Source organism: Protopterus annectens, chromosome 2.part2 (assembly GCF_019279795.1).
Source record: "Protopterus annectens isolate FY-2018-M chromosome 2.part2, PAN1.0, whole genome shotgun sequence".
In the NCBI taxonomy this organism is placed as follows: Eukaryota; Metazoa; Chordata; order Ceratodontiformes; family Protopteridae; genus Protopterus; species Protopterus annectens.
In genome coordinates this window covers 376,518,898-376,543,809 of record NC_056730.1, presented here as the reverse complement: position 1 = coordinate 376,543,809, position 24,912 = coordinate 376,518,898, and the positions used below count along the sequence as shown (strand labels likewise).

The 24,912-nt window shown below is 39.2% G+C and overlaps 1 protein-coding gene across 2 annotated transcripts in view; it reads left to right on the top strand.

Moving 5' to 3' along the window:
- Positions 1 to 24,912, top strand: part of ARL15 (ADP ribosylation factor like GTPase 15) — a 3,047,572-nt gene that overhangs the window by 1,925,648 nt on the left and 1,097,012 nt on the right. For both annotated transcript variants that reach the window (XM_044063905.1, XM_044063904.1), the window contains exon 5: positions 11,004 to 11,057. In XM_044063905.1, coding sequence (XP_043919840.1) covers positions 11,004 to 11,057 — 54 coding nt within the window. The remainder of the gene's footprint in view (positions 1 to 11,003; positions 11,058 to 24,912) is intronic.

Genomic DNA, 24,912 nt, shown 5'->3' with positions numbered 1-24,912 from the left:
GAAAAAGAAGAATGTTTCTAGTATACCAGAAATACTAGATGAATTTAGAAATCACTTTCACAAAATTAACCATAATAACATTAACATGGAACCTAAAGATAAAATAAAGGAGTTTATAACCACAAACATGAATAAAAAGCTTAATAAACAACAGATTAAACTATTGGACAAGAGTATTTCATATACAGAAGTTATTACACAAATAAATAAGCTTAAATCAAACAAAGCACCGGGTAATGATGGTATTATACCAGAGATATATAAAATCCTTTCTAAAAGTACATATTCATTAATACATAAGGTTTTATTTTGGCCCAATCTGAGTTAATAACCCCCCCATCTTGGCAATATACATTTATTTCACCAATTTTGAAACCTAATAAAGATCCAACTAGATGTTCTTCATATCGGCCCATCTCATTACTTAATGTTGATTATAAAATGTTTATGAGTATCTTTGCTGATAGATTGAAGACAATCATTCCCGGCATTATAGATATAGATCAGACAGGCTTCATTGTAAATAGAAATACTTTTGATAATATAAGAAGAACTTTAACATTAATAGATTTTGCAAATAGGAAAAAGAAAGATTTAACACTTATTAGTCTTGATATAAGTTCAGCATTTGATTCAGTAAGTTGGGACTATCTGTTTACCTTAATGAAGTGCACAAACTTCTCAGATGCATTTGTAAATCTAATTGAGCATTTATACAAAGGAATGTTGGCTTATATTAAGGTAGGAACATATGTTTCACAAAAAATACCCATTCTTAAAGGTACAAAACAAGGATGCCCACTTTCTCCACTATTATTCACTTTAGTAATGGAGCCTTGGGCTAATTTGATCAGAAACAGTACTGACATGGTTTTGAAATAGATGAAAATGCAACATCCAAAATTCAACTTTTTGCAGATGATGTTCTAATTACATCAGCAGGATCTAATTCTTCTATGCAGTCTCTATTTGATAAAATGATGAATTTTAAAAGTATTTCTGGTTTAATATTCAATGAAGAAAAAACTAAAATACTACCTATATATACACGAAAAAATATTCTCATTAGTGATTTTACTAAATATGTACCCATTTCAGGTCAGATAACTTATTTAGGTATAATACTATCTAAAGATATTAAATCTATTATATATAATAATTATAATACCTGTTTTCTTAATATACAAAATCTTTTTAATACCTGGAATAATATGTTTTTTACTATGGAGGAGAGACTTACAATTATTAAAATGATAATATTCCCCAAGATTTTATACTTAATACAATCAATAATACTTCCACCTACAAAAATAATTATCAAGAAACTGAATACACTAATGTTAAATTTCCTATGGGCACCTAATAGACCTAGGATTGCATTAAAGAAACATACTAATAGCTGGTCTCAAGGGGTATTTATTTTCCAGACTTTAATTTATATACTATCTCTTCTATTGTAAAAGTTATTACTTTATTAATAGATCAGTCATATGTCACAAAATGGAAAGATTATTGGGAGCTAATTAGTATGCACTTCATGAAAATCTCCTTAACACATAAAAATATGATTGTAAATAACTCCATGTTATGGTTACTAAAGGAATTTTGTACTTCACCTATTACACCTAAACATATGGTTTGTTACCCATTAAATATTATTATTAGTTATCGTAACTTTATATTCATGCACCCTAAGTATAGGGAATGGAATTTTATTGTATTCCTATAATGTATACTCAGGGTATGCTTTTGTCATCTACTTCTGAAGGAACTCATTTAGCTATAGATAATGATCTAAAGTACTGGTATCAGTTGATATCTGATAATAAAGTTAAAAATCTAGATTTCTTAAAACAAGAATTTGATCTAAGAGAAACTTGCTGGTTAGAGGTTCAGACCTTTAGACAACATCTCATTAATAAAATAGATCTAATGTCTATAACAGTTAAAGAATCTATTCCAACACTGATTGATTACTTGATATTAAATTTACAACATAAAGTTTCTGATAAAGGTAAACTTTCATACATACATAAAATTATCAGACAAGAAACTTTTACAGTGTAGATTCATACTGGAATTATTTCACTTCTATTAATGGGGACCCACCAAATCAACAAGATAAACAATATATATTGGAATCTGCTTATAGAACTACGTCTTCCATTGTCTGGAGACTTTATACATGGAAATTTTTACATAGATCTTTTTATACACCTTTGATGATGAATAAAATAAATAATAAAGATAATTTATGTAAGAGATGTAATGTAGAAATTAATGCTGACTGGGCTCATATGTTTTATGACTGCATAAAATTGAAAGAATACTGGAAGTCAATTAATGAATTTTTGCAGGCTCTTTTTACAGATAATTTCATTATTTCTAAATCTCTTATATTATTCAACACACCTGTACCTCAAAGTGTTAAAAAGGTTAAGCTTCCCTTGTTATGGTCTATTCTAGCAGTGGCTAGGAAAATAATAACTAGAAATTGAATTTCAGATACACCTCCTTCGTTCAATGAATTTAAAAATGTTATGAATATAGTGTGCCATATGGAAATAAACACAATTAGGACAAGAACAAATAGAAAAACATCTTATTATATTGTATGGGATAATTTACAAAATTTGTTAGAAAAACTTTAATTTCAATAACATGGTATTTTAGTTTAATTAATTGATCTGATTGTAGTGGATGTCTTTGTAAATACTTTAGTTGTTTTGTTGAATATTATAATAATACCTATTTTTAATTACTTGTATAAAATTGTTATGATATTTCTCTTATATGTTAAAACAATAAACCTGTTTTGAAAAAAAAAAGAAAAGGTAATAAAAAACATGTAGCAATATTTACATAGAAACATTCGTAAGCAGAAGAAGTCAAAAGGTAATAATAACAAGTAGTGTAGTTTACATAAAAAAAAGGTTATGCCAGCTAGTGATACAGGTAAAAACCAACAAAAAAAAAAAAAGAAAAATGCTGGCTTCGAATAAGTTTATAAAAACATTTCCTCCTGTTGAGATTCCATTATTACATACTTCAGTTAAAAATATAGGTATACTTTGTGACAAAGGCAGCTTTTACAGTCTGAGAACAAGTTGTCGGGTACAGATTGGGCATTAAAAATTAGGAGACAGGTAACTCAAGGAGTAGTTAGAAATTAGAGGAAGGCATTTAATCAGGGTTTGAGCATGGACATAACCAGTGTGATCTGAAATGTAATTTGAGTCTTTTCTTAAATTGGGCTAATGAGGTGGTAAGAGTTAGATGGTCAGGGAGGGAGTTCCATATTTTACCAACGGCATTTACAAATAGTGAGTATCCAGATTTATTATTAGTTTTTACTGTTTGGACAAGCATTCTATTTGCTGAGCGGAGTGAGCTTAGATTACTGTATGGGGTAATAATATTTTCCAGTGCAGGGGTGTTGTTTGGGTGCCTAAGAAATTTATGAGCTTCTATAAGTTGATTTAGTTGTAGGAGGCTTTGCAGCTCTAACCAGCCTAGTTCTTTCAGGTTAAGGCAGTGATGAGTTCTATAAGGTGAGCCAGTGGCAAATCTGGCAATGTTATTATAGCAGCTGGAGAGCTTATTGAGGTCAGATTTGTTTAGGTTAGTAAGTATGGGAGAGGCATATAGGAGGGAAGAAAGAAGATGGGATTGGGCTATGGCTATAGTGGTTGGTGGTGTAAGGAAAGATTTTATCCTGTAAAGTGACCCTAGTTTTTTATTTATGGATTTGATGGATTGATTTACATGGATATCAAAAGTGAGATTATTGTCGATAATAACTCCTAGGAGGTTGGTGAAGGGGTCTGGGGTGATGATGGTCCCGTTTTTAGATGTTATGGTAAAGGATGCTGCTGGGAACTTACATGTGGGTGAGAAAAGTAGCAGCTTGGTTTTATTTGGGTTTAGGATCAGACATCTATTTGAGAGCCAGTTTTCAACTGTGGTGAAAGTAGTCTGAGTTTTTAGGAGTAGATTAGTTGGAGAGGTGTCAGAGCAGACCAATGTGGAGTTGTCTGCATACTGGATGCAGGTAGTATCTGGGATGGCTGTGGGGAGATCATTTATGAAGATTAGGAAGAGAACAGGTTCTAATATGGAGTCTTGGGGAACCCCCATGGTATTGGGTAACAGGCAGGAGAGCTTATTTTGCCAGAAAATGGCTTGTTTCCTGTCATTCAGATAGGCTTGGAACCATTGGAGGGCTTGGTAATCAAAGGATAGGGTTTTCATAGTGTGTATTAGTAGTTGATGATTTACCATATCAAAAGCTTTTGACAGATCTATAAAGAGGGCTGAGGAAGTTTTGTTGCTATTCCGGTTGAGGTTGATAACATTGATGAAGGAAAGGAGGGCTGTAGAGGTACTGTGATGGGGTCGAAAGCCATGCTGAGAGTTGGTCAGCAGTTTATTCTGAGTGAGGTAGTGAAGAAGTTGTTTGTGCAAGGACTTTTCCATGATTTTGGCCAGTGGGGACAGGATTGCTATAGGTCGATAGTTTGACAGTTCAGTGGATGTGCCACCTTTATGGAGAGGTATGACATGGGATATTTTCCAGATGGAGGGGATGGTGGCTTCTGATATGGATCTGTTGATTAGTATTGAGATGGGGAGTGCTATGGCTTCTACAGCGATTTGCAGATATTCAGCTGGGAGGAGGTCCACTGAAAGGGCAGTTGGTTTTAGCTTTTTTATTAGGGATTGGATGAGGGATGTAGAGACCGGTTGGAGGCTGAAAGAAAGCAGAGAATTTGGTATAAGAGTATTTGTAATGGAGGCACCAGGAGTTGATTGTCTGACTAAGGCCTGAATAGGTTCAGTGAAGAAACTATTAAAGGTATCTGCCACATCTTCGGCACTTTTGTCAGAGGAAGCTGTGGGTGGAGGGGTAGAGGATCGGCCTGGGTGGAGGAGATTGTTTATGCCTGCCCAAAACTTGCGGGGGTTATTATTATTGTTTTGTTGCAGGTGGCAATAGTACTTTATTTGTCAAGAAAGATGGATTTTTTTTGTCTTATTTCTTAGTTGCTGGACGTTAATTCGGTCTAGAGAGGCTTTGGTAGTATGCCACTTGGCCCATGCCTTATTTCTGAGTAAGAATTTAGATTTGGAGGCTTGTGAAAGCCATGGGGTGATTTTTGTTTTAATTCTAATTGATCGTTTTGGAGCATGAGAATCAAGTATGTCTAGGAATTTGGTATTAAAGTAATCAACAGCTTCGTGCAGGGGAAGGTTTTTTAGTACTGACCAATTACAAGCTTTGAGTTTGGATAGAAATTTAATGGAGTTGAAGTTTTTTATACTTCTGACAGACTTATAGGTGGGTAGACGTGTGTTACCTGTTCTATTTTTAAGTACATATGTGATAAGGTGATCACTGAGGTCATTTGGGAGAGTTCCTGACTCATATAGGTGAGGGTGACAGTTGATGAGAATCCAGTCAAGAATGCTCTCTTTTTGATTGGGTTTACCTAATCTGGTTGAGAAGTTTATGAGCTGGGAGAACCCAAAGAGGTTAATATGGGTGGAGGGAGAGTCAGAAGAACATGAGCTCCAATCAGTATTGAAGTCTCCTGTGACGATAGTCTATTGAGGGAAACTAGTTGATAGCCAGCTAAAAATGGCTTCTAGGGTGCTTATATTGTTACCTGGGGGGATGTATATGCAAATTACGTTTAGGCATTTACTTTTATTAACTTGTAGTTTAACCAGGATTTCCACATTTTGGGCTTGGGGTGGTTGAGAGGGGACAATTGTATCATTAAGTGTGCTTTTATACAGTACAGCTACCCCGCTTCCTTTTCTGGTTGAGTGATCAGCTCTAAGTATATTATACCCTGGTGGTAGTATTACATTATCTGAGGTTGATGGTTTAAGCCAGGTTTCTGTTAAACACAGTATGTCAGGGGAGTTGACAGCTAAGAGGGCATGTAGGTTGTGTACTTTATTATTCAGGCTTCTTATGTTTAGGTGGCTGGCCAGGATGGATTTAGAGGGTCTTTTTATGGTAGATGGGTTGGAAGGGCCTTGATTAGGGGATGGTCCAGGGTTAGGGTGGATATCCCCATCCTCAGTCATTTTTTTGTAGTTTATTTAGATACTTCATGACTATATACAGTAGCTTTTGATGGTACTTGTATTTGGAGTAATTTAGTCTTAACCTAGTAAGATGCATCGTAGTAGGGATTGAGATAAAGGCTGGGTAGTAAGTTAGTTGTTCAAATGGAGATGGGATTATGGGGAAACTGGTTTGATGTAAAGGGAGTTGGAGCTCTAGGCATTGCTGGTTCTCATAGAAAGTAAGGAGGTAAGGGATTATTAAGAGGGGTAGAAGGAGAGTTGGGATTTTGAGTGTTATTAGTTTTGTGAGTGGGAGAGTCATTGTTAGCAGAGGGGATGATTCTAATTAATATGCAAGTAGTGTGTGGATAGAGGGATGGGGTTTTTGCTACATCAGAGATTTTGTATGACTAGTATGAATAGGGGGAGGGGTTTTGATAGGTTAAATTTAGAGGTACTGGGTGCGGGTGGGATATGGGGGCAGGGTGGGGCACTTAGCGAACCTGAGCGCAGCAGGGGTGAGCGGAGCAGGGCTAAAATCTTCCATAAACTTTCCAGGTTCCAGTGGGGAAAAAAAGTATATAGTATTTCCGTGGAAATACAGATACACCACCTCCTTTAGTTTTAACACCTTCAGTTTGTGGTCTGAACATGTGAAAGGAAGTATAACCCGGTATGGTTGGGGTGCTCTCCATAGCCTTGAACCAGGTCTCAGTGACTGCACAAATGTTTGCATCTTCCAAGGTGAAGACTGCTTCCAGTGAATGAAGTTTCATGTTAATCATAGTGTTTAGCAGCATAACCTTGAGGTTGTTTTTAGATGGAGTTTTTACTTAGGGAGTTTTGTCCTTGAGACACTGTCTAAAAAGGCACTTTGTTGGTGGCAAGAGCCTTAGCCAGTAGCTAAAATCCCAGGGGTGACAGATGAAGACCATCTCTGTCAAAGCTTCAAGGTCTGTCGATCATGTCATCCCAGGCTGACTTATACTGTATCCCTTTAGAATGACACCAGAAACTAAGCCAGTTATTGAAGTCAGTCATTTTCTGTTAGTATTGAGGCATCATTCTAGGTGAAGGAAAAATGCTGCTTCAGGCTAGGGATATACCTGTCTGAGAAATATGCTCCAAAAGCTCAGCATTGTCTCTCTTTATACAGTCCAGAGAGGTACATCTCAAGTCGTTCACACCAACATGGACTATGACGGAGTCATAACAATAGATGTTTTTGAGAGACTTGAGAGCATGTGTGATACTGCATATCCTGGCACCTGACAGACAGTTGACTGTGACCTTTTCCTTATCTAGCCTGGTGAGAGGGATATCTTTGTGTCTCACGATGGAACCACTTATGACTAATGTGTTTGGTTTTGTGGTTTGCCTTAAGGGCTTGATGGGTGAGACACTGGTACATGAGCTATTATGTGTATTCTGTTCTGCAGAGGAAGTATTATGTGTAGCATGCTTGTGTTTATGTTTGGGAAGTCATGTTTCTTGTGAGGACCTCTGCATATGTAGGTTTGTGTGATGTGGGTTTGGGTAGAGTAGGAGGTGAGGTGTACATGCTGACAACCCGCTCATTGTTAAATGTACTAACTGGTGTGTGAGAGAGCATGTATTCTAGGTTCTTAATATAGTTGCATCTCTCACATGTTGAGTTTGTGTGGAGTAGGAGTAGAGAGTTGTCAGTGAACATGAGGCAGTTGCTACACTACCTCAGGATGTCCATGTTGACCAAGCTCCCTGGGGAGACTGTGAAAAATTGTCCATCCATAGTGAAGGTAAATATATATGGCCAGGAAAAGAGGTTGCACTTAGGAATGGCTAGTGGGTGAGAGGTGTGTTTGTATCTCTGTGGCTAGGCTTAGTGTCCCACCTGATAGTAGAGCAGGGCAGTGAAAATCCTCTGGAAGACCACAAGCTAAATGCTAAGGGAAAATTTAACAAGCAAAACGTTTGCATCTAAGCCACCAATGGTGACCATCGCTATGTGGCAGTGTACATTGGTGCACTTCACGCTGACAATTACAAACACAGGGCTTAAGCAAAACTAGAGATAACCATTTTAACACATATTAACAAATAAAGATGCTCTCTCTGAGCACTAATCCAATCACCCTCGACAAGATGGGACCCAGACAACACTGTCCTCCCACAAGGGTGCAGAAGGGCCTTCACCTACAAGGATGGCTTGAATTTGATTCTCAAAAGTTACAAAACAGACCCAAAAATGGCAAACCCAGAACTGGGCTATGCTACAGTTGAACTAGTAAAGTGTACAGTAAAATGTGGCAAAAAACAGTTCGGACAATTCAAGTAGACAGTAGAATGCAAATTCAAATTAAATGTGGAACATAGGTGCAAACACGGGCACTTATAGTTAGTTGGAAACAGCAGATGCCTCAGATCTTTCAGTATCTCAATGAAGAGCTGGTTTTAGTGCTCATGTGATACCAAACAGTCTAGATTCAGCAAGTCTGAATCTAGGCTGTGCTATAAAATGCAGAAATACTAGAAATTAAAATGTCATAAAATCACAGTCACAACAGCAAAAATAAAGTATAAATAAAGCAGCAATTCCCAGCTTAGAAGGGTGTAGACCACACTGTCCCACCACAAGAGTCTAGTCCACAAACCTTCCTAATGTAAAACAACTGGATTTATTGCCCAGATGCATAAGCCACTTCAGAAGACAGACACAATAGGTCTTCAGCCAGCAATTTCCAGCTTAGAAGGGTGTAGGACACACACTCCTGACACAGGAGTCTAGACCACGACCCTCCTAATGTAAAATAACTGGTTTGGAGTCCAAGTCCTTAAACCAGAACTAAGACACTTTCAGAATCACAGACACAGTGAGCCTTCAACCAGCAATTCCCAGCTTAGAAGAGAGTAGGCTGTCCTTTTTTGTCACATGAGTTTAGACCACAAATCTTCCTAATGTAAAATAACTGGTGTTGAACCCAAGTGCTTAAACTGGAACCAAGACAGTTAGAACAACAGGCACAGTAAGCCTTCACCCAGCAATTCCCAACTTAGAAGGGCAGAGGGCACCCTCTCCTCCCACAAGAGTGTAGACTGCAAACCTTCTTAATGTAAAACAACTGGCCTGAAGCCCTAGTCCTTAGACCACAACTGAGAGACTTAGAGTAATGATTACACTTTAATCAAGGAACTAGCAGGCAGTAATAAATGCAGCAGAATAAATGCAATTGAACACTTTAAGAAGAAGCAATGACCCCTCTCACCCTGCACATGGCTGGTTTACTGTCTTCAGGCAAGAGATATCTGAGTATCTGCTGCAAGACCCCCAGATACTTAATCATCTTCTATCCAACAGTGTTGAGACTTATAAACTCTGATACCAGCCACCGATTATTTAGTCAGTAATCATTTGCAATACATAGCTCAGCTGAAAAGTGTGCAATGTCCTTTTTTATTCTTTGATGTAGCAGTATACTTTCTAATTCATGTGCGATTGCCTGCTGTTTGTCTGATGCAGATGAACAAAGGAAGACAATCTTAACGTGAAATCCTACTCTATCATGCTGGTATGTACAATATTCTTACTATGACTGTCTGGAGGGTTTGTGTGTTTTTGCTGTTATTATTGGTTTATTTATCCTTCTGGGGGTCTTGTATTGAATATCTTTTTAAAATTGAAATGTTATACTGTTCTTGCTATCCTTGCTTCTTATGCACTCTCTGGTGAGTTGATACTCAGAATTTTGTTTAGGCTGCACTTATGTAGTCTTAAATGACAATAAAGTTTACTTTGACTTTGTTTGGGATAAACCTTGCTACAGGATGGCTAAGTCATTTGGAGATTCATTGACTGCTACTAGCTTGCAGTAGTCTGTAAACGTAGTCAGCCACAGCCCTTTGGTACTTTTACTTCAGAAAAGTAGATTCCAAACAAAAGGAGTCCTAGCACAAAACCCTGAGGAACTGTCAGTGACTAGTCTCTTTGTAGATGTAACTTCCCCTATTTTAATTTCCTGTGTTCTATCTGTGAACCAGTTGCCCATCCAGCGGGTGACATAAGGGTTTATTCCCAGCTTATTTAGCTTTTCAACTGTGCCTGATTGGGGAATTGTGTCAAAAGCTTTGGCCAGGTAGAGGTATATGGTCTGTACCATTTTTACCTTCACCCATTGCTTTGGAGACCTTTTTTAGAAAAATTCACCAGGTTGAGTAAGCATGACCTGCCTTTTCTTTTCTTTTTTTTTTTTTTCTGTTTCTGTATGTTTTTTTTTGGGGGGGGGGGGGAATCTTGTTAGTATAGCGTAAGTGGATCTTTTAACTGTAGTTTAGAAACACAGGGCTTAAAATCAAACTTAATTTCCATAAACATTAGGGTGCCTGCAAAATATTCCAGATAACATCCATACCAAAGGGCAAATACATTACACAGGCAAACCATTCAGTAAAAGCTGCAAGAAAGGCTTTATTATTATTTTTTTTAATGTTCGAAATTCTGAAACTTCGATCATATGGTCTCAGCCATATGAATTTCGAAGTTTTGGAACTTCAGTAATCTAATATAGATCCATATGTGTGTGTGTGTGTGTGTGTGTGTGTGTGTGTGTGTGTGTGTGTATATATATATATATATATATATATATATATATATATATGTGTAAAATATCTAGCAAAGCTAGACTCTTCACTGTGCCGTCTTCTGAAGTGGAGGCCCATGGGGTGTATGCAGACAAACCCCTAAGGTAGCAAATTTATGAATAACATGAGATGTGTGGCTTCAGATTGGCTTAGATGCGCCAAAGGTTTGTCATAGTCTCTGCATGTGCCAATTTGAGGAAGAAGTTACTCCATGATTTGTTGCAGAGACAGTCAAAATGTAATGGGTAAAAACTGTTATACCATCATTTTTGTGAGGAGTGGTAAACGCCCCCTTTTCTCCTTGATAGATTACAATGTCTCGTCTCCTTAGGAAGACAGGAAGAAACGAAAGAAGGGGATGTGTGAGTAATGTTAAGCCAAGTTACAGTGCAGAAATTAAATTATGACTTCTGCTTCAGTAAAGTAATTTCTAATACTCTAGAGGTGTCCTTCAACTGCTTTTTTTTCTTATAAATCTGTTTATCATAGCTTGATTAATTTACAATAATGTGATTTTTTTTGTACAATTTTATTTTACAATACAGAAGTAAAATATTCCCTCCTGATGTCTTTGAGTTAGAGTAGACTACACCAGGAAATGAAATGCAGTTGTTTTTGCACTGATTGGGTATGATTTAATGGATTAAATTATAGACGATTTATTTTATATGTGTACTAAGATTTTTTATTACTTCATATTTGCAGTGATACCATCTGTCTCAAGAGGACTTTGCTGAGAGATGTGATGGCAAATTCTCAACTTTACGTGTCATGTACATTAGAAATTGCCCCAGTTTACATTTTTTCCTTTAGGTATACTCCATGTAGTAATATTTTCTGAACAGATACCATCTCATTAATGGCTCCAGATCATTAGAAGAAAGAAGGTGAGATGCGGGCATAATTGTTAAACCAAATTGTAGAGCACAGAGAATGGGTGGGACAGAGTAAGAGAGCAAAAACAACGTAATTTCCTTCCTATTTTTTTTTTTTTTTTTGTGATGGTGGGTAGGGAGGACAGGAGGTGAGTGAAAGGATTGGAACACTTGCGTGCCCAGCTGACACTTGTAGCTAGTCAGTGGCACAGCTGCCATAGCTCATTCTTTTTTTCAGCACTGACATAAATGTTTAGAAACAGCATGTGGCCTTTATGTTTTGAGTGAAAGAGAAAGACCAACTGAGACTGAGGTGACAGCCTGCTAAAATGTACCTTACTCTGAGCCACCCTACCCTACTCTTATCTCTTGGCCAGCGCTGATTTAATACAAGAAATAACAGAGTCATATCATCTATTCTTAGCCTTCAGGAAAGAATGTTCAACAGTGACATACAACAAGTAGAACAACTGATAAAGAGCCAGAGCCTATTCTTTATTTTAATGTATGTTAATCAGTCTTAAGTACGTAGCTGCAAAATATCTGTATTTAAAGGCTGTCTGCACTTCACCAAGCCGTACTGTTTGCCCTGTCCTCTCACCTCCTGTTCGTTTCTACCTGAACTTATTTTTCTATTCCTCCCTGCAATTCTTGCAGTGCATTTAACTGTAGATGTGTTGTTGTCAGTCTCACCTTTATTCTCACTGATGGGCCGGATCCATCTCTGCCTTTCCAAAAACATGAGGTCTTCAGCAAAAGCTCATGGGCATCCTTCCCTACCCATAATACAGTTCTCTAACTTCCTCAGATCTCGTTTGCCACCCTGCAAGAAGGATCTTCTGCCAAGCTCTGGGCTAAGTTTATTGTTATTATTTGTATATTTGTCTTATAGTTAAACCTTTTTCCCTTTAAGAATTCTTGCCTATCAACCTTCCCATAGTTTAGTCTATACTTTTCCTGTCAATTATCCTTTTTTGGATTTTGGTTAGCATCCGTTTAAGTTCAAGGATGTCTAACTCTCACCCGCTTACATTTCCTTTAATCTTTACTGTTGTAGTTAAACTTATTTGTAATATTTAGGTAGTTGTTTTCTTCACGGTAGAGCTAGCAAACAGTGGACAGTAATCCGTTTATTGATGGAGGATGGAGAAAAACAAACCAGTTTCGGCCTTAAGGACTTCCTCAGTGTCTGCATTTGTTACAAAATGTCACAACCTTATATGTAGCAAGTGGTCTGGCGCCACCCAGAGTCCATGAACAAAATTACATCACATATATTTCACATATATTCATTTAGACCAGGGGAAAAGAGTGCACCCAATTTTATAATCCATTTCTTTTCCATTTTGTTTAATATTCCATGCCAACTCCTCAACCACTTTTGAGCCCACTACACAACACTCCGCTGACTCACCAGTATCCAAAAGGAGAAATTCTTTGATCCCATTAGCCAAAGGTACAAACAGGTTGGGAGGAAACACAGGGGTGGAAAACATGGTAGATCTATTGAAACTGATTGTTCAGAAATGAATAATTTGCTAAACATTTCATCTACCACATTGTCCACAACACAAATACAAATTCTCAATAAAGGACTTAATTTCATTCCTGGTTTCTGTATCTCTGAAGATTCATTTGCTAATGATATTTCTGAGTTTTGTCGATTACTTAACTTGAAATTATTTTTTCAGACAGAAGATAATTCAGGCAATGATGCAAGATTTAAATATCATAAATCGACTTTTACTCCACCAGTGCATCCAAATGTATCCATTTTCTATAATTCCACTCTCAAAGATTTACACTTCAATTTTAAGGATATGCATGTAAAACAGAACAATGTATCCAGGAAGGAGATGGATACAATTATTGAAATGGCTAATAACAAGAACTTAGTAATATTGTTAGCAGACAAAGGGGGTGCCATTGTAGTACATGATTGGTCATCATATAATTCTGAAGCTATGCAACAGTTATCAGACAATACATGCTATACACATATGGTGATCGATCCTACACCAGGATTTAAAAAGAAATTAGATGAATTCTTACAACTAGCTAGAGAGGAAGGTATTATAACACAAGATACTCAATACCATCTTACTGTATCTGATCCTTCCAATCAATATATTTATTTCCTCCCTAAGATTCACAAGGATCCTATACATCCACCAGGTCGACCGATTGTTTTGGGTAGAGGTTCCATCACTGAACCATTATCTCAATTCCTCACATTACACCTTAAGCCTTTGCTACAATATGTAAGAGCAAGAATACAGGATAACACTGAATTCCTCCACATTATAGCAGATATGCAGCTTGAAGAAGGGTGGTATTTGTGTACTTTGGATGTTTCTGCATTATATACCAACATCCCCCATTGAGCAGGCCTAGATGCATTGGAGTATTGGTTGATGAAGTCAGAACTATATCCCCCAGGCTTCAATACATTGTTACTTTGCTTGTCGGAGCATGTATTGACTAAGAATGTGATATTTTATGGGAATGAATGTTATCTACAGACCAAAGGCACTGCCATGGAGGCTTCTTTTGCCCCTATATATGCAGATCTTTTTATGGCCTATGTTGAAGACCAAATTATCTATGATAGGGCACACAACATCTACATGGATGATATTGATATATGGAGGAGGTATTTGGATGATTGCTGGATGGTATGGAGATCTGACATTGTCTGTCTCAAGGAGTTTGGCACCTATTTGAATGAAAACAAATGGGGTATTGAATTCACGATAACTTATGACAAAAATCAGATTACCTTTTTGGATGTCTTAGTCACAAATAATGCAGATCATACACTAACAACAGACATTTATCGGAAATACCCACAATACAACTCCTTGCTCCATGCCTCCAGCTTTCATCCACCTCATATTTGCAGAAACATTCCAAAGTCACAATTTCTCCGCCTTAGGAGGACTTGTTCAGAGGAAAGGACATTTTCCACCTATGAGTCAGATTTATCTATAAGGTTTCAGAACCGTGGGTACCTAAAAGGTGACATTGCTCAGGGTAGACGATTTGCTACCAATACAAATCGGGAGAATCTGCTACAATATAGGGAGAACAAACAGAAATCTAATTCTCAAATTAGATTGGTCACCACATATGGGAGAAATACTGATGCTCTCATCAACTGTGTACAGAGACATTGAAACATATTGTTAGCAGATAACAAGCTTAGGGCCATACTGGATGACAGATGTCACTTTTCTTACAGACGGGGTCAGAACATGGGATCCATTTTTAATCATTACAAACACATCAACAGGAATGAGAATTCATCTAAACAAATAACCTTAGAAGGTGTCCCTCTAGTGGGATGCTTCCCATGTGGACATTGTACACACTGTAATAATATGTTCAAAACCAAGGAATTCACAAGCAGAAATACTGGTGAAGTTTTTCCGATTAAATTTTTTGCAAATTGTCAATCAGATTGGGTGATTTATTTGGCATCATGCAGCTGTTCAGCCTTTTATGTGTTACAATACCTTCCTCTCAAAAAACTGCAGCTTTACTCCATTGCATATCGCCTACTCAGAGGCTATCTCTGCCTAACACACAAAGCTATGTCAAACCCAGAGCTTTTAGACATGCTCCACTTAAAGAAATCCAAATCCCTACGAGCTACACGCTCTAGGGACCTAAACCTCATCACCACAATAAACAGAACATGCTGGAGGGATAGATTCCTGTCCCAGAGACTTCCCATACTCTGGAACAAACTGCCTATCTATATCAAACAAAGCTCCTCATTAGCACTGTTCAAGAAAAATCTTGATGATTGGATGGGAGATAGGAAATTCACCCCGGGGATCACTTCTGTGGCTCTGCTCGACAGTGGCACAGGAAAATCATTTTCTTGGGTGGCGAAAGCCAGGGTACCTTTGGCTAGGCTTATATAGGCCCTAGGGCCAGTAGCCTAGTACCTACCTATGAACCTATGAACAAACCTCCCGGTGTGTAAAATTTAGGATTTTAGAACACCTTAGTGATATTAGGACTGCTAAACCAACCAATGCACTATATAAACATACAATAAAACATCCCCGGGCCAAGTTTAGATTGACTGTGATTGATATTATTCAACGGAATACACGTAACAAATCAGGATGGCATGGAATATTAAACAAAATGGAAAAGAAATGGATTGTAAAATTTTGTGCACTCTTTTCCCCTGGTCTAAATGAATGTATGTGAAATATATGTGATGTAATTTTGTTCATGGACTCTGGGTGGCGCCAGACCACTTGCTATATATAAGGTTGTGGCATTCTGTAACAAATGCAGACACTGCGGAAGGCCTTAAGGCCGAAACCGGTTTGTTTTTCTCCATCCTCCATCAATAAACGGATTACTGTCCACTGTTTGCTGGCTCTACCATGTTTTTGTAGTCTTCTGATGTTTCTGAGCCGTGCAATAGCCGTACGTGCAGAGGGCTGACTGATTTCTAGTTGTTTTCTTCACCCCATTCCTAGTTAGTGTCCGTTTTAGTTAGAAGGCGTCTAACCAACCTCTGTTTCAGTTAGTGGAACCCCCCCCCACTCTCCGTAGTCTTTTTATTTCTTACTTCTCTATATAGTTTGGTAGTTGGAGAGTGTACTACTTACTGCTACCTACTAACATGTCTCAAAGGCAAGGAAAGCCTCTTGGCTTTAAAAATGTGAGCAATGTGGTAAGAAGATGCCCCTCAGTGACTCACATACTTTGTGTGTACTGTTTGGACTCTCTTCATCTGCAGAAATCTTGTTCTGTTTGAAACACCTTTAAACAGAGAATGCTCATGGAGCGTAAAAACAAGCTGACCTTGAAGGGGTTATTGAAAACCCCATTTTCTGAGGCTATTTTCACTGCTGCTTCTTCTTAGAAGTCAGAGAAGTCAGAAGAGGCAGTGAAATGTCCTTCTTCTGTGCCAAAATCTTCTTCGGAGCCAACACCAAAACAGCAGAAAATGGCCGCTCCAACTGAACCTTTGGAGCAGGCAGGAACATTAGGATCCAAGACTTCACTGGAGCAGAAAGAACCACCAGCTCTGAAGTCAACTACTTCTAAACTTTTGGCTCTGAAATCCTCCTTGCCTTTAGAGTTTTGATATTGGAGCTGATCTCCTTCTTTAGAACCTATCCCTTCTTGGCTCTCTTCTCTGTTCCTGACTAGATCCAGGTCTCTTACACTTTCTACCCTGTCAGCTAGTAGTTTCTCTAATGAAGATGTGGATAGAGTAGTGCAGAGGCTCCTAATGATACCTGCTTTGGCCAAGTTACTTTTGGATCTGAGTCCAAGGGAGTCGGATCTGATACAATCTACCCGTCGTCACCTGCTCCTCCTCTGATCCATCCTGTGGTTTCGGAGCTGGAAGATTTTGACATCCAGCTTGTGTCAATATTGGGTCCAAGACCCATTGTCTCCTCAGATCAGATATCTGCCCCAAGCCAAGTGTTTCCACTCAGTCTGAGCTGGGAACCTGTGGGAGCTGATGCTCTCTGGTTGGGTTCTTGGAGCTGGCTCTCATCTGATCCGGCCTCTCCGGGCCTCGGCACATATGAGTTCAGCTCCTACCTCAGCTTCAAAGCCAGTGTCCTCTGCTCCAGAGATTCCACTGGTTCTGACAACCTGTTTGTTGGGTCAGGGGAGTTCTTCCGAGCAGGGGCTGTCTACCTTTGAAGTAATGAGGAGGGTGATGACTACCCCCCTCCCCAGTTTGAAACAAACTTCCTTGGATCTTTCTTACTCATCAGCACAGGTGTCTTTGCCTACTCACACCCATCCTCAGGACTGCAGAGATCCCAGGCCTCAGGATGTCCCTCAAGAGACTACCTTCTCTTCCAAAACTCCCCAGAATACCCCACTGAGGAAGTCCATCAAAAGAGAACATGCAAGAGGAAGCATCTTGACTCCCCAGAAGAGTCCATCAGGTCTGATACCAACCTCAATGAAGTAGAAGGGTCCCGCACAGTCACCTCCTCAGAATGTCTCCTTTGGAGACATCCTGGATATTTTAAAACAGAGAGGTGACTGGCACTCCCTTTCAGCTGAGGAGTCGGTATACCTGAACGCCTTCGTCTCTCTCCCTTCAAAATCTTGGGTGACCCCTCCTTCCAATGAGCTATTTGAGTTAATCTCTTGGAAAGCTTGGGAGACCCCAGATTCTATAGAATCCACTCGTAGGAGGCCAAACAAATATATTACAGCCCCAAAGGATCAGGCTTTCCTAACCACAGGCATAGCAGTTGATGCCATGGTCACGATAACCGCCACAAAAAAGGAACTTTCCGAGACCAGTTCCTGTATCCATCCTCCTACTAAGGATTCCAGGACCATGGATAGGTATGGGAAGCGTGTCTTTTCATCAGCGACCTTTCCCCTTACAGTCACTGAACTAACTTGCCCATTTCACTGGACTACAGAGGGACCTGCTAAAGGAACTTTCAGACTTCCTCCAAGGAACTGTAGCTGAGGTGACAGCACATAAGGTCAACAGTTAGCTCACTACCCTCAGTTTGGCTGTCAACTCATCCGTGAGGCTCATTTCATATGCAGCCGATTGAGCGAGTAAAGAGGCGGGTTCAGTCATCTCTGTCAGGAAGCAGGTCTGAATGCACCGTTGCAATTTTGCAGAGCCCTTCAAGTTTTCCTTTGTTAATGCTCCCTTTGATGGCTCATCCCTCTTTGGGCCAAAAGTAGAAGGAATGCTGACCAGGTGTGAACAGGAATATAAGACCTTGTCTGCCATTGGAGTATGTTTTTCCGCACCTACCAGGCCATTTACTAAGGGTCAGAGAGGTAGTGGAAAGATGTTCAAGAAATCACAGAGATCTTACCAGGACACACAAGGTGGAAGTTCCCCTAGGGGCAGAGGGAGGAACAATAATGGAAGATGCTGCCCTTGTGGCAGAGGAGACCTGCAGAATCAGGGCACCAGAGAATCTTTTGGCAGACCCTTCTAGCACTCGTGAAGGAGTACCTGATTGCTCGCCTCTGGAGGCGGTTGGCAGGCGATTTTCTCTGCACCTCGAAACCTAGCAAAGTATAAAAAAAGACAAATGGGTGCAGGACATAATATCCAGGGGATATATAATTCCTTCTTCTTCCCCATGCCTGTAAACAAGTCAGTTCCAGACATTCCACCCATTCAAAATGAAGAAGCAACATTAGAAATTCAAAAGTTGCTAAGAAAAAGAGTCATTCAAGAAGTTCCTGCAGACCAGAGATGATCTGGAATTTACTCAGAATTCTTTTTAGTTCCAAAGAAAACAGAGGACTGGAGACCAATCTTGGATCTTGGCAAACTGAGCAAATCTGTGAAAAAGACCAAGTTCCGGATAGTGGCACTGCATTCAATACTTCCATCCAAGACAATTGGATGTGCTCTATAGACTTTCAGGATGTGTACTACCACGTTCAAATGGAAAGGCGATCCAGAAGGTTCTAGCACTTCTGGCTAGGCGCCAGTCACAGTTTTGAGCCCTGCCCTTTGGTATCACTACAGCCCCCAGGGTGTTCACCAAATGCATGGCAGTAGTGGTGGCTCACCTGAAACACCGAGGATTCCGGGTGTTTTCGTATCTGGACAACTGACTCATAACTGCCCTGACCAGGCATCTTCTGCTGCAAGCCAGGGATTATACACTTTACCTTTGTTACTCCCTAGACATTACCATCAATTACGACAAATCTTCTCTAGAGCCAAACGTTTCAGAACACTGTCCCTCTAGGAACGATAGCAATTCAGTCAGACAACATGTCAGTCATCTGATACATAAACAAACAAGGAGCAACCAGATCTTAACCCCTTTGTTGAGAAGCTCTAATGGTTTGGCAAAGGGCAGTGGCCTCCTTCATTTTTTGATTGCAATGCACATCCCAGGGAAATCCATCATAATTGCAGACAAATTGAGCAGAGACATATTATAGCCACACAAGTGGTCCCTTAATTAGAAAGTTGCCTAAGAGATTTTCCAGAAATGGGGCCAGCCTTGTTGTGTTCTCTTTGCATCACCTGCCAATGACAAATGCAGCAGCTACTTTGCCCTGCTCCCTCCCATGAGGGAGTCACCAAGGGATGCACTTGTTCACTATTGTCCTCCAGGACTCCTGTATGCTTTCCCCGCCAATTCCCCTGATTTCCAAGTATTTACAGAAAGCAAGTCTGTTGGAGACTATGATATTCCTGATTGCTCCCTATTGGCCTCGTCAGATCTGATTTCCCTTCTTTCAGCATCATCTTGTAGACAAACCAGTGATTCTGGACCCTGCTCCAGACCTTCTGACTCACCTGTTGGGAAAGGTACATCCCAGCTTACACAACCTCAAACTGACAACTTGACTGCTCCAGTTCCCTTAATTGCCAGGTTTCCTCTCCTTTCCTCCCCAGTCAAACATGTTTTGTTGTCTTACCATAAAACTTCTATTTGAAGATTGTACAAGAGTAAATGGAATAGGTTTGTGTCATGGGCAAGTGATAGTCAGATATATTTTATTTATTTATTTATTGGCATTTGTTTACCGGAAAAGTCCACTGGGCCAGGATAGCCCATTTTCAGTGGAGGCCCGAGGAGAAAAGCTCCAACAGCGAAAGAGGTACAAATTACATAAAGTTCCAAGAACTCACAATAAATGAGTACAAATTATTTGATTAGGACATACACCACATAATAACATACCACATAATATTACAAGAAAGAACATGCAGAGAATAATATACAAAATTCAAGGTTTACAGAGGAATTAAATAACATGATTTGTGCTACAACATGAAAGGTAACGTTTTATGGTAGAGTAATGAGAATTTACAAGAAAGGAGTGAGTCTTAAACAGAGCAAGCACTCAGAAACAAAGGAATATGACATTGTGTTTGCTGGATGGAATATGTAGCACTGTGAATGTAGGAAAGGGAGGGAAGAAAAGAGAAGTATGAGAGGAAAAAAAGGAGATAGAGAGGGATAACAGAATGATGACAGTGAATAGAGCAAGGGATGTAAGGAGGAAGAATAGGGAGAGGAGACTTTGTTTAGTTAGAGAAGGAGAGAGGAGAGAACATAATAAAGGCAGTGTATAGAGAGGGGAGAGAGGGAAGTAAGGAAGAACAAGGTGGAGGAGGAGGGTTTTGGTTAGTTAGAGGATCCCTTTTCTGTGCCCATACATTCTATTATGGAATTTCTAGCAAAACTTTTTCATGAGGGAGCTGCTGATTCTACTGTTAAGGTTCAATTGGCAGCAATTCCAAATTTTCATGTGGGAGAAAATGGTTCTACGATTATGTCGCACATGTTCTCTAAAGCCTTTTTGAAAGGAACAATAATGATAAGACCCCCATACATAATCTATCTCCTCCCTGAGATCTGAATTCCATATTGACAAACATTTTTTGTCATCCCTTTGAACCTTGGGCCACATGTGATTTAAAATTTCTGTCTTGGAAAACACTCTCTTTAGTGGCCATTACCACAGCTAGAAGAGTTTCAGAGTTGCAAACCTTGTCTAGCAAGCCCCCATACCCGTTTTTTTTTCATAAGGACAGAGTTTCTCTATTAACTAATCTTTCCTTTCTTCTGAAAGTTGTGTCAGAAAGTAACCTAAACCAATCTATTGAGCTGCCAGTTTTCTTCCCAAATTACCAAAACAAAGGTGAATATCCTTTGCATCTTCTAGACGTACATAGACAGTTACGATTTTACTTGACCAGAACTTCAGAAGTTAGGAAATCAGATCAGCTCTTTATATCCTACTCTGATATTAGAAAAGGTCAACCAGTTTCCAAAGTTACTTTATCTAGATGGCTCACACGTTGTATATCCTTACATCTACAACTGTAAGAACAGAACTCTTCCTTTCCCTGTTAAGGCTCATTCCACCAGGTCGATAGCTACATCTACAGCTTTCCAAGCAAGGTTACCTGTGGATAACATCTGTGCTGTAGCTAAGTGGGCAAGTCCACAATACCTTTATTACTCATTACAAACTGGATTTGGCCTCCAGGAGTAGAGCCTCTTTTGGTTCTGTGGAATATTCTCCCATGAGCCACGTAAGAATTAGGTTGCTTGGGACGCAGTCCCATCAGAAAGAATAAAGGAGAGATTGACAACAACACATAAAGAAGTTATTTACTTAGCATAATGTTCCATTTGTTTTTTCCATCTCAACCTTTATTCTCACAACCCACCCTCCATTCCTATACTCCTGGGAGACTGAGTAGTTATTGGATTGACGGATGTCCATAGCCTCAGAAATACTGTCTTTGGCTCATTAATATATGTATATATTTTAGGCTTTAATCCACATAAAAGAAGTTTTGCCCATTTGTATGATTTCATGGTGGGAAAACAAGATCTGAGGAAGTTAGGGAACTGCATTGTGAGTAGAAAAGGATGCCCACAAGCTTTGCTCGAGCTTTTGGAAAGTCCGAGACGGATCCGACACATCGGATCTGACCCATCAGTATGAATAAAGGTGGAGATGGGCAACACACATGGAACTTTATGGTAAGTATATAACTTATTTTTTTAGTTCCATATACCTTTGTTAGCTTTAGCAATCGTCACACATTGTTTTTTGAAGGCTTCCACTTCAGTCTGTGTATCCTATTTTAGTTGCACTCTGCCCCCTAAATCCTATGACTTTTACAGCTGTTTAAACAATTGCACTGTGACTCCAAAGTATTTCTGTATATTTCTGAGAGTCAGTACCCGGTAACAACCTTTCCCTTAACACACACTTTGTGATTAATGGTTACTGTAATCCCCCTCTTTAAAGTGTCTTTATTTACTGTTCCAGCGATTGATTGTCTTTCGCAGTCGACTGGGAAGAGGTCCTCTACAAGGGTCTTTAGCCATGTAGAGCATTTTAATTTTTTTCCCCCTGTATAACTTGTGTTTTACTTTCTCTTATTATCTCCCATAATGTCCTGCAGCATTTAAACTTTCCTATAGGCATTCTGCACCATCCTTCTCAATCTGGATTTCCTCTTTTCCTGCACTTGACCTGGTGATGTGTAGAAGCAGTTAATTAACTGATTTTTCTGTTTTTGTGTATATCACACTGTGAAAGGTACTCCAATCTATTTTTCTCAAATGACTGCAACTATCTTGTGTAGTCTCACTTGGACATGTGCTGTATAGTACTGTGAAAACACCAATGCAGAAGTGAATGCTAGCCACAGACTTCTTGTTTCAATTATTTGCATCAATTTTAGGAATGCTAGGTCAAACATTGCTTTATGTGAGTGGGTCGCTGGATATTTAAGATATTATTTAGCTACCCGTCCTTCCTATTGTTGTATAGACTAATATTCTTAGCTACTGGAATGCATGTAAATAAATACTTTAGTGGTTTGTATAAATTGAGCTAGATGTTTTAACAGTTGCTTTTTTGGCTACACTGGTTAACGTGTATACTTCTTCTGACTTTGCTGCATATATGTAGACATGAATATACCCATGCAGAGTAAACACCAGTGTAGGTGTTTCAACTGTTGAAGGATCTAAGTGTTTTAATAGTTAGCTGCAGTGTTATCCTATTGCACAGAAGCTGGACAGTATTAATGTGCAGTATTATATTTGCTATGATGTCTTTGAATGTACACTGGTTTACATATGCACTACCTCTCTTAAAAGTCCATTACTTTTCGTACAAAGCCTCTAACCATTCTACGTACACCTTAGGTGTTCTCGATTTTTATACCTGACTTAAATTGCTTTTCTCACTAACCATTAGAAATAATTGTCTCTCCTCTTAGATATCCCAACCTCATTTCTTGGTCTGTCGCCCAGTGTGCTTTTTTGCAATTTTCACAACCTGCATGGCTTCCCATATCTAACTCACCTTCTCCCCCCTTTCTATTCCTAGGTTACAAGCCCTGGTTAAAACAAATGACTGCAAAGCACATTCCTGACCTGCTTGAAGCATGTAAATCAGTCTCTAACAGTCAACACAGTTCTGCCAGAGCATATTCCTTATTTTAATGTATGTTAATCAGTCTAAATATGTACCTGCAAAATGTCTGCACATCATCGAGCTGTACTGCTTGCCCTGTACTTTCCTCACCTGTTCATTTCTGCCTCCACTTATTTTTCTGTCCCTCCCTGCAATTCTTATAGTCCATGTAACTGTACTTTTAGTGCCATATACCTTCATATTAGCTTTTAGCAATAGTTGTGCTTTGTATTTTGTGGGCTCCCACTTCAGTCAGTGTCTCCTATTTTTGTTACCCTCTGCTCCCTAAATCCTACAACTATTACAGCTGTTTAAATAATTGCACTGTGGCTACAAGGTGTTTCTGTTTACTTCTCGGATTCAATACCCTGTAACTTCTTCTCCCTTAACACTCTTTTTGTGATTAATGGCTGCTGTAATCCCCTCCTTAAGTGCCTTTACTTACTGTTTCTGTGATTGATTGTTTTTCGCAGTCAACTGCAAAGAGGTCCAGCTTGCTGCATCTGCCCTCGCTCTGCTAAGACTCTCTCCACTCCCCTACCCTACCACCAAATTCTAAACACACCCATTACTCCTACACTTATACTTCAATAATAAAGGGTGGAAGGTTGACATAATGGTTAAGGTATTTACCTTACAGCCACAAGGTACAGGGTTTGATTCTCACTTGAAATTGCCCACAAAGGCAGTTAGCATAGTACTAATCTATGAACCTATAATCAGATTATCAGGTGGCACAGTGGTGCAGCGGTTAGCGTTGTTGCCTCACAGTAAGAGGTCCTCCTGTTCGATTCTTGGCTGGGGTGCCATCTGTGCAGAGTCTGCATGTCCTCCCTACATTCACATGGGTTTCCTCTGGGTGCTCCGGTTTCCTCCCACATTCTAAAGATTTGCATCTGGAGTGTTTCTCCCCGGGCCTCTGCTGAAAATGGGCTCTGTCTCAGTTGGACTTTCCTGGTAAACAAATGTTAAATAAATTAAATAAATAAATAACTCCACCCACTTTTTAAATTAAACAACCACATCGCCCACCCCATTAACCCTCCCCACCAACCACTTCCCACTTCCCAAGACATCCCTTAAAGTACACCAACCATATATATTCACTTAAGACAGCTCCTAACTAGTACTACACTCCCTATACACTACAATATCCCACTTTAACAACAACAGTTTTTTTCAACCGCATTCTACTCACCTAACAATGTTTTTAATATCCAGCCTAATAACTCTACTAATAATCCTTACACATATAACATCACTGCCACCTCAAACTTCCAAAAACTTACTCCTCATCACATATAGTGACTACCACTCAACAATCTCATCTTAGCATTTCTCAGAAATCTCCACTCAGCTATTCTATATCCTCCCCCTTTACTCAGTT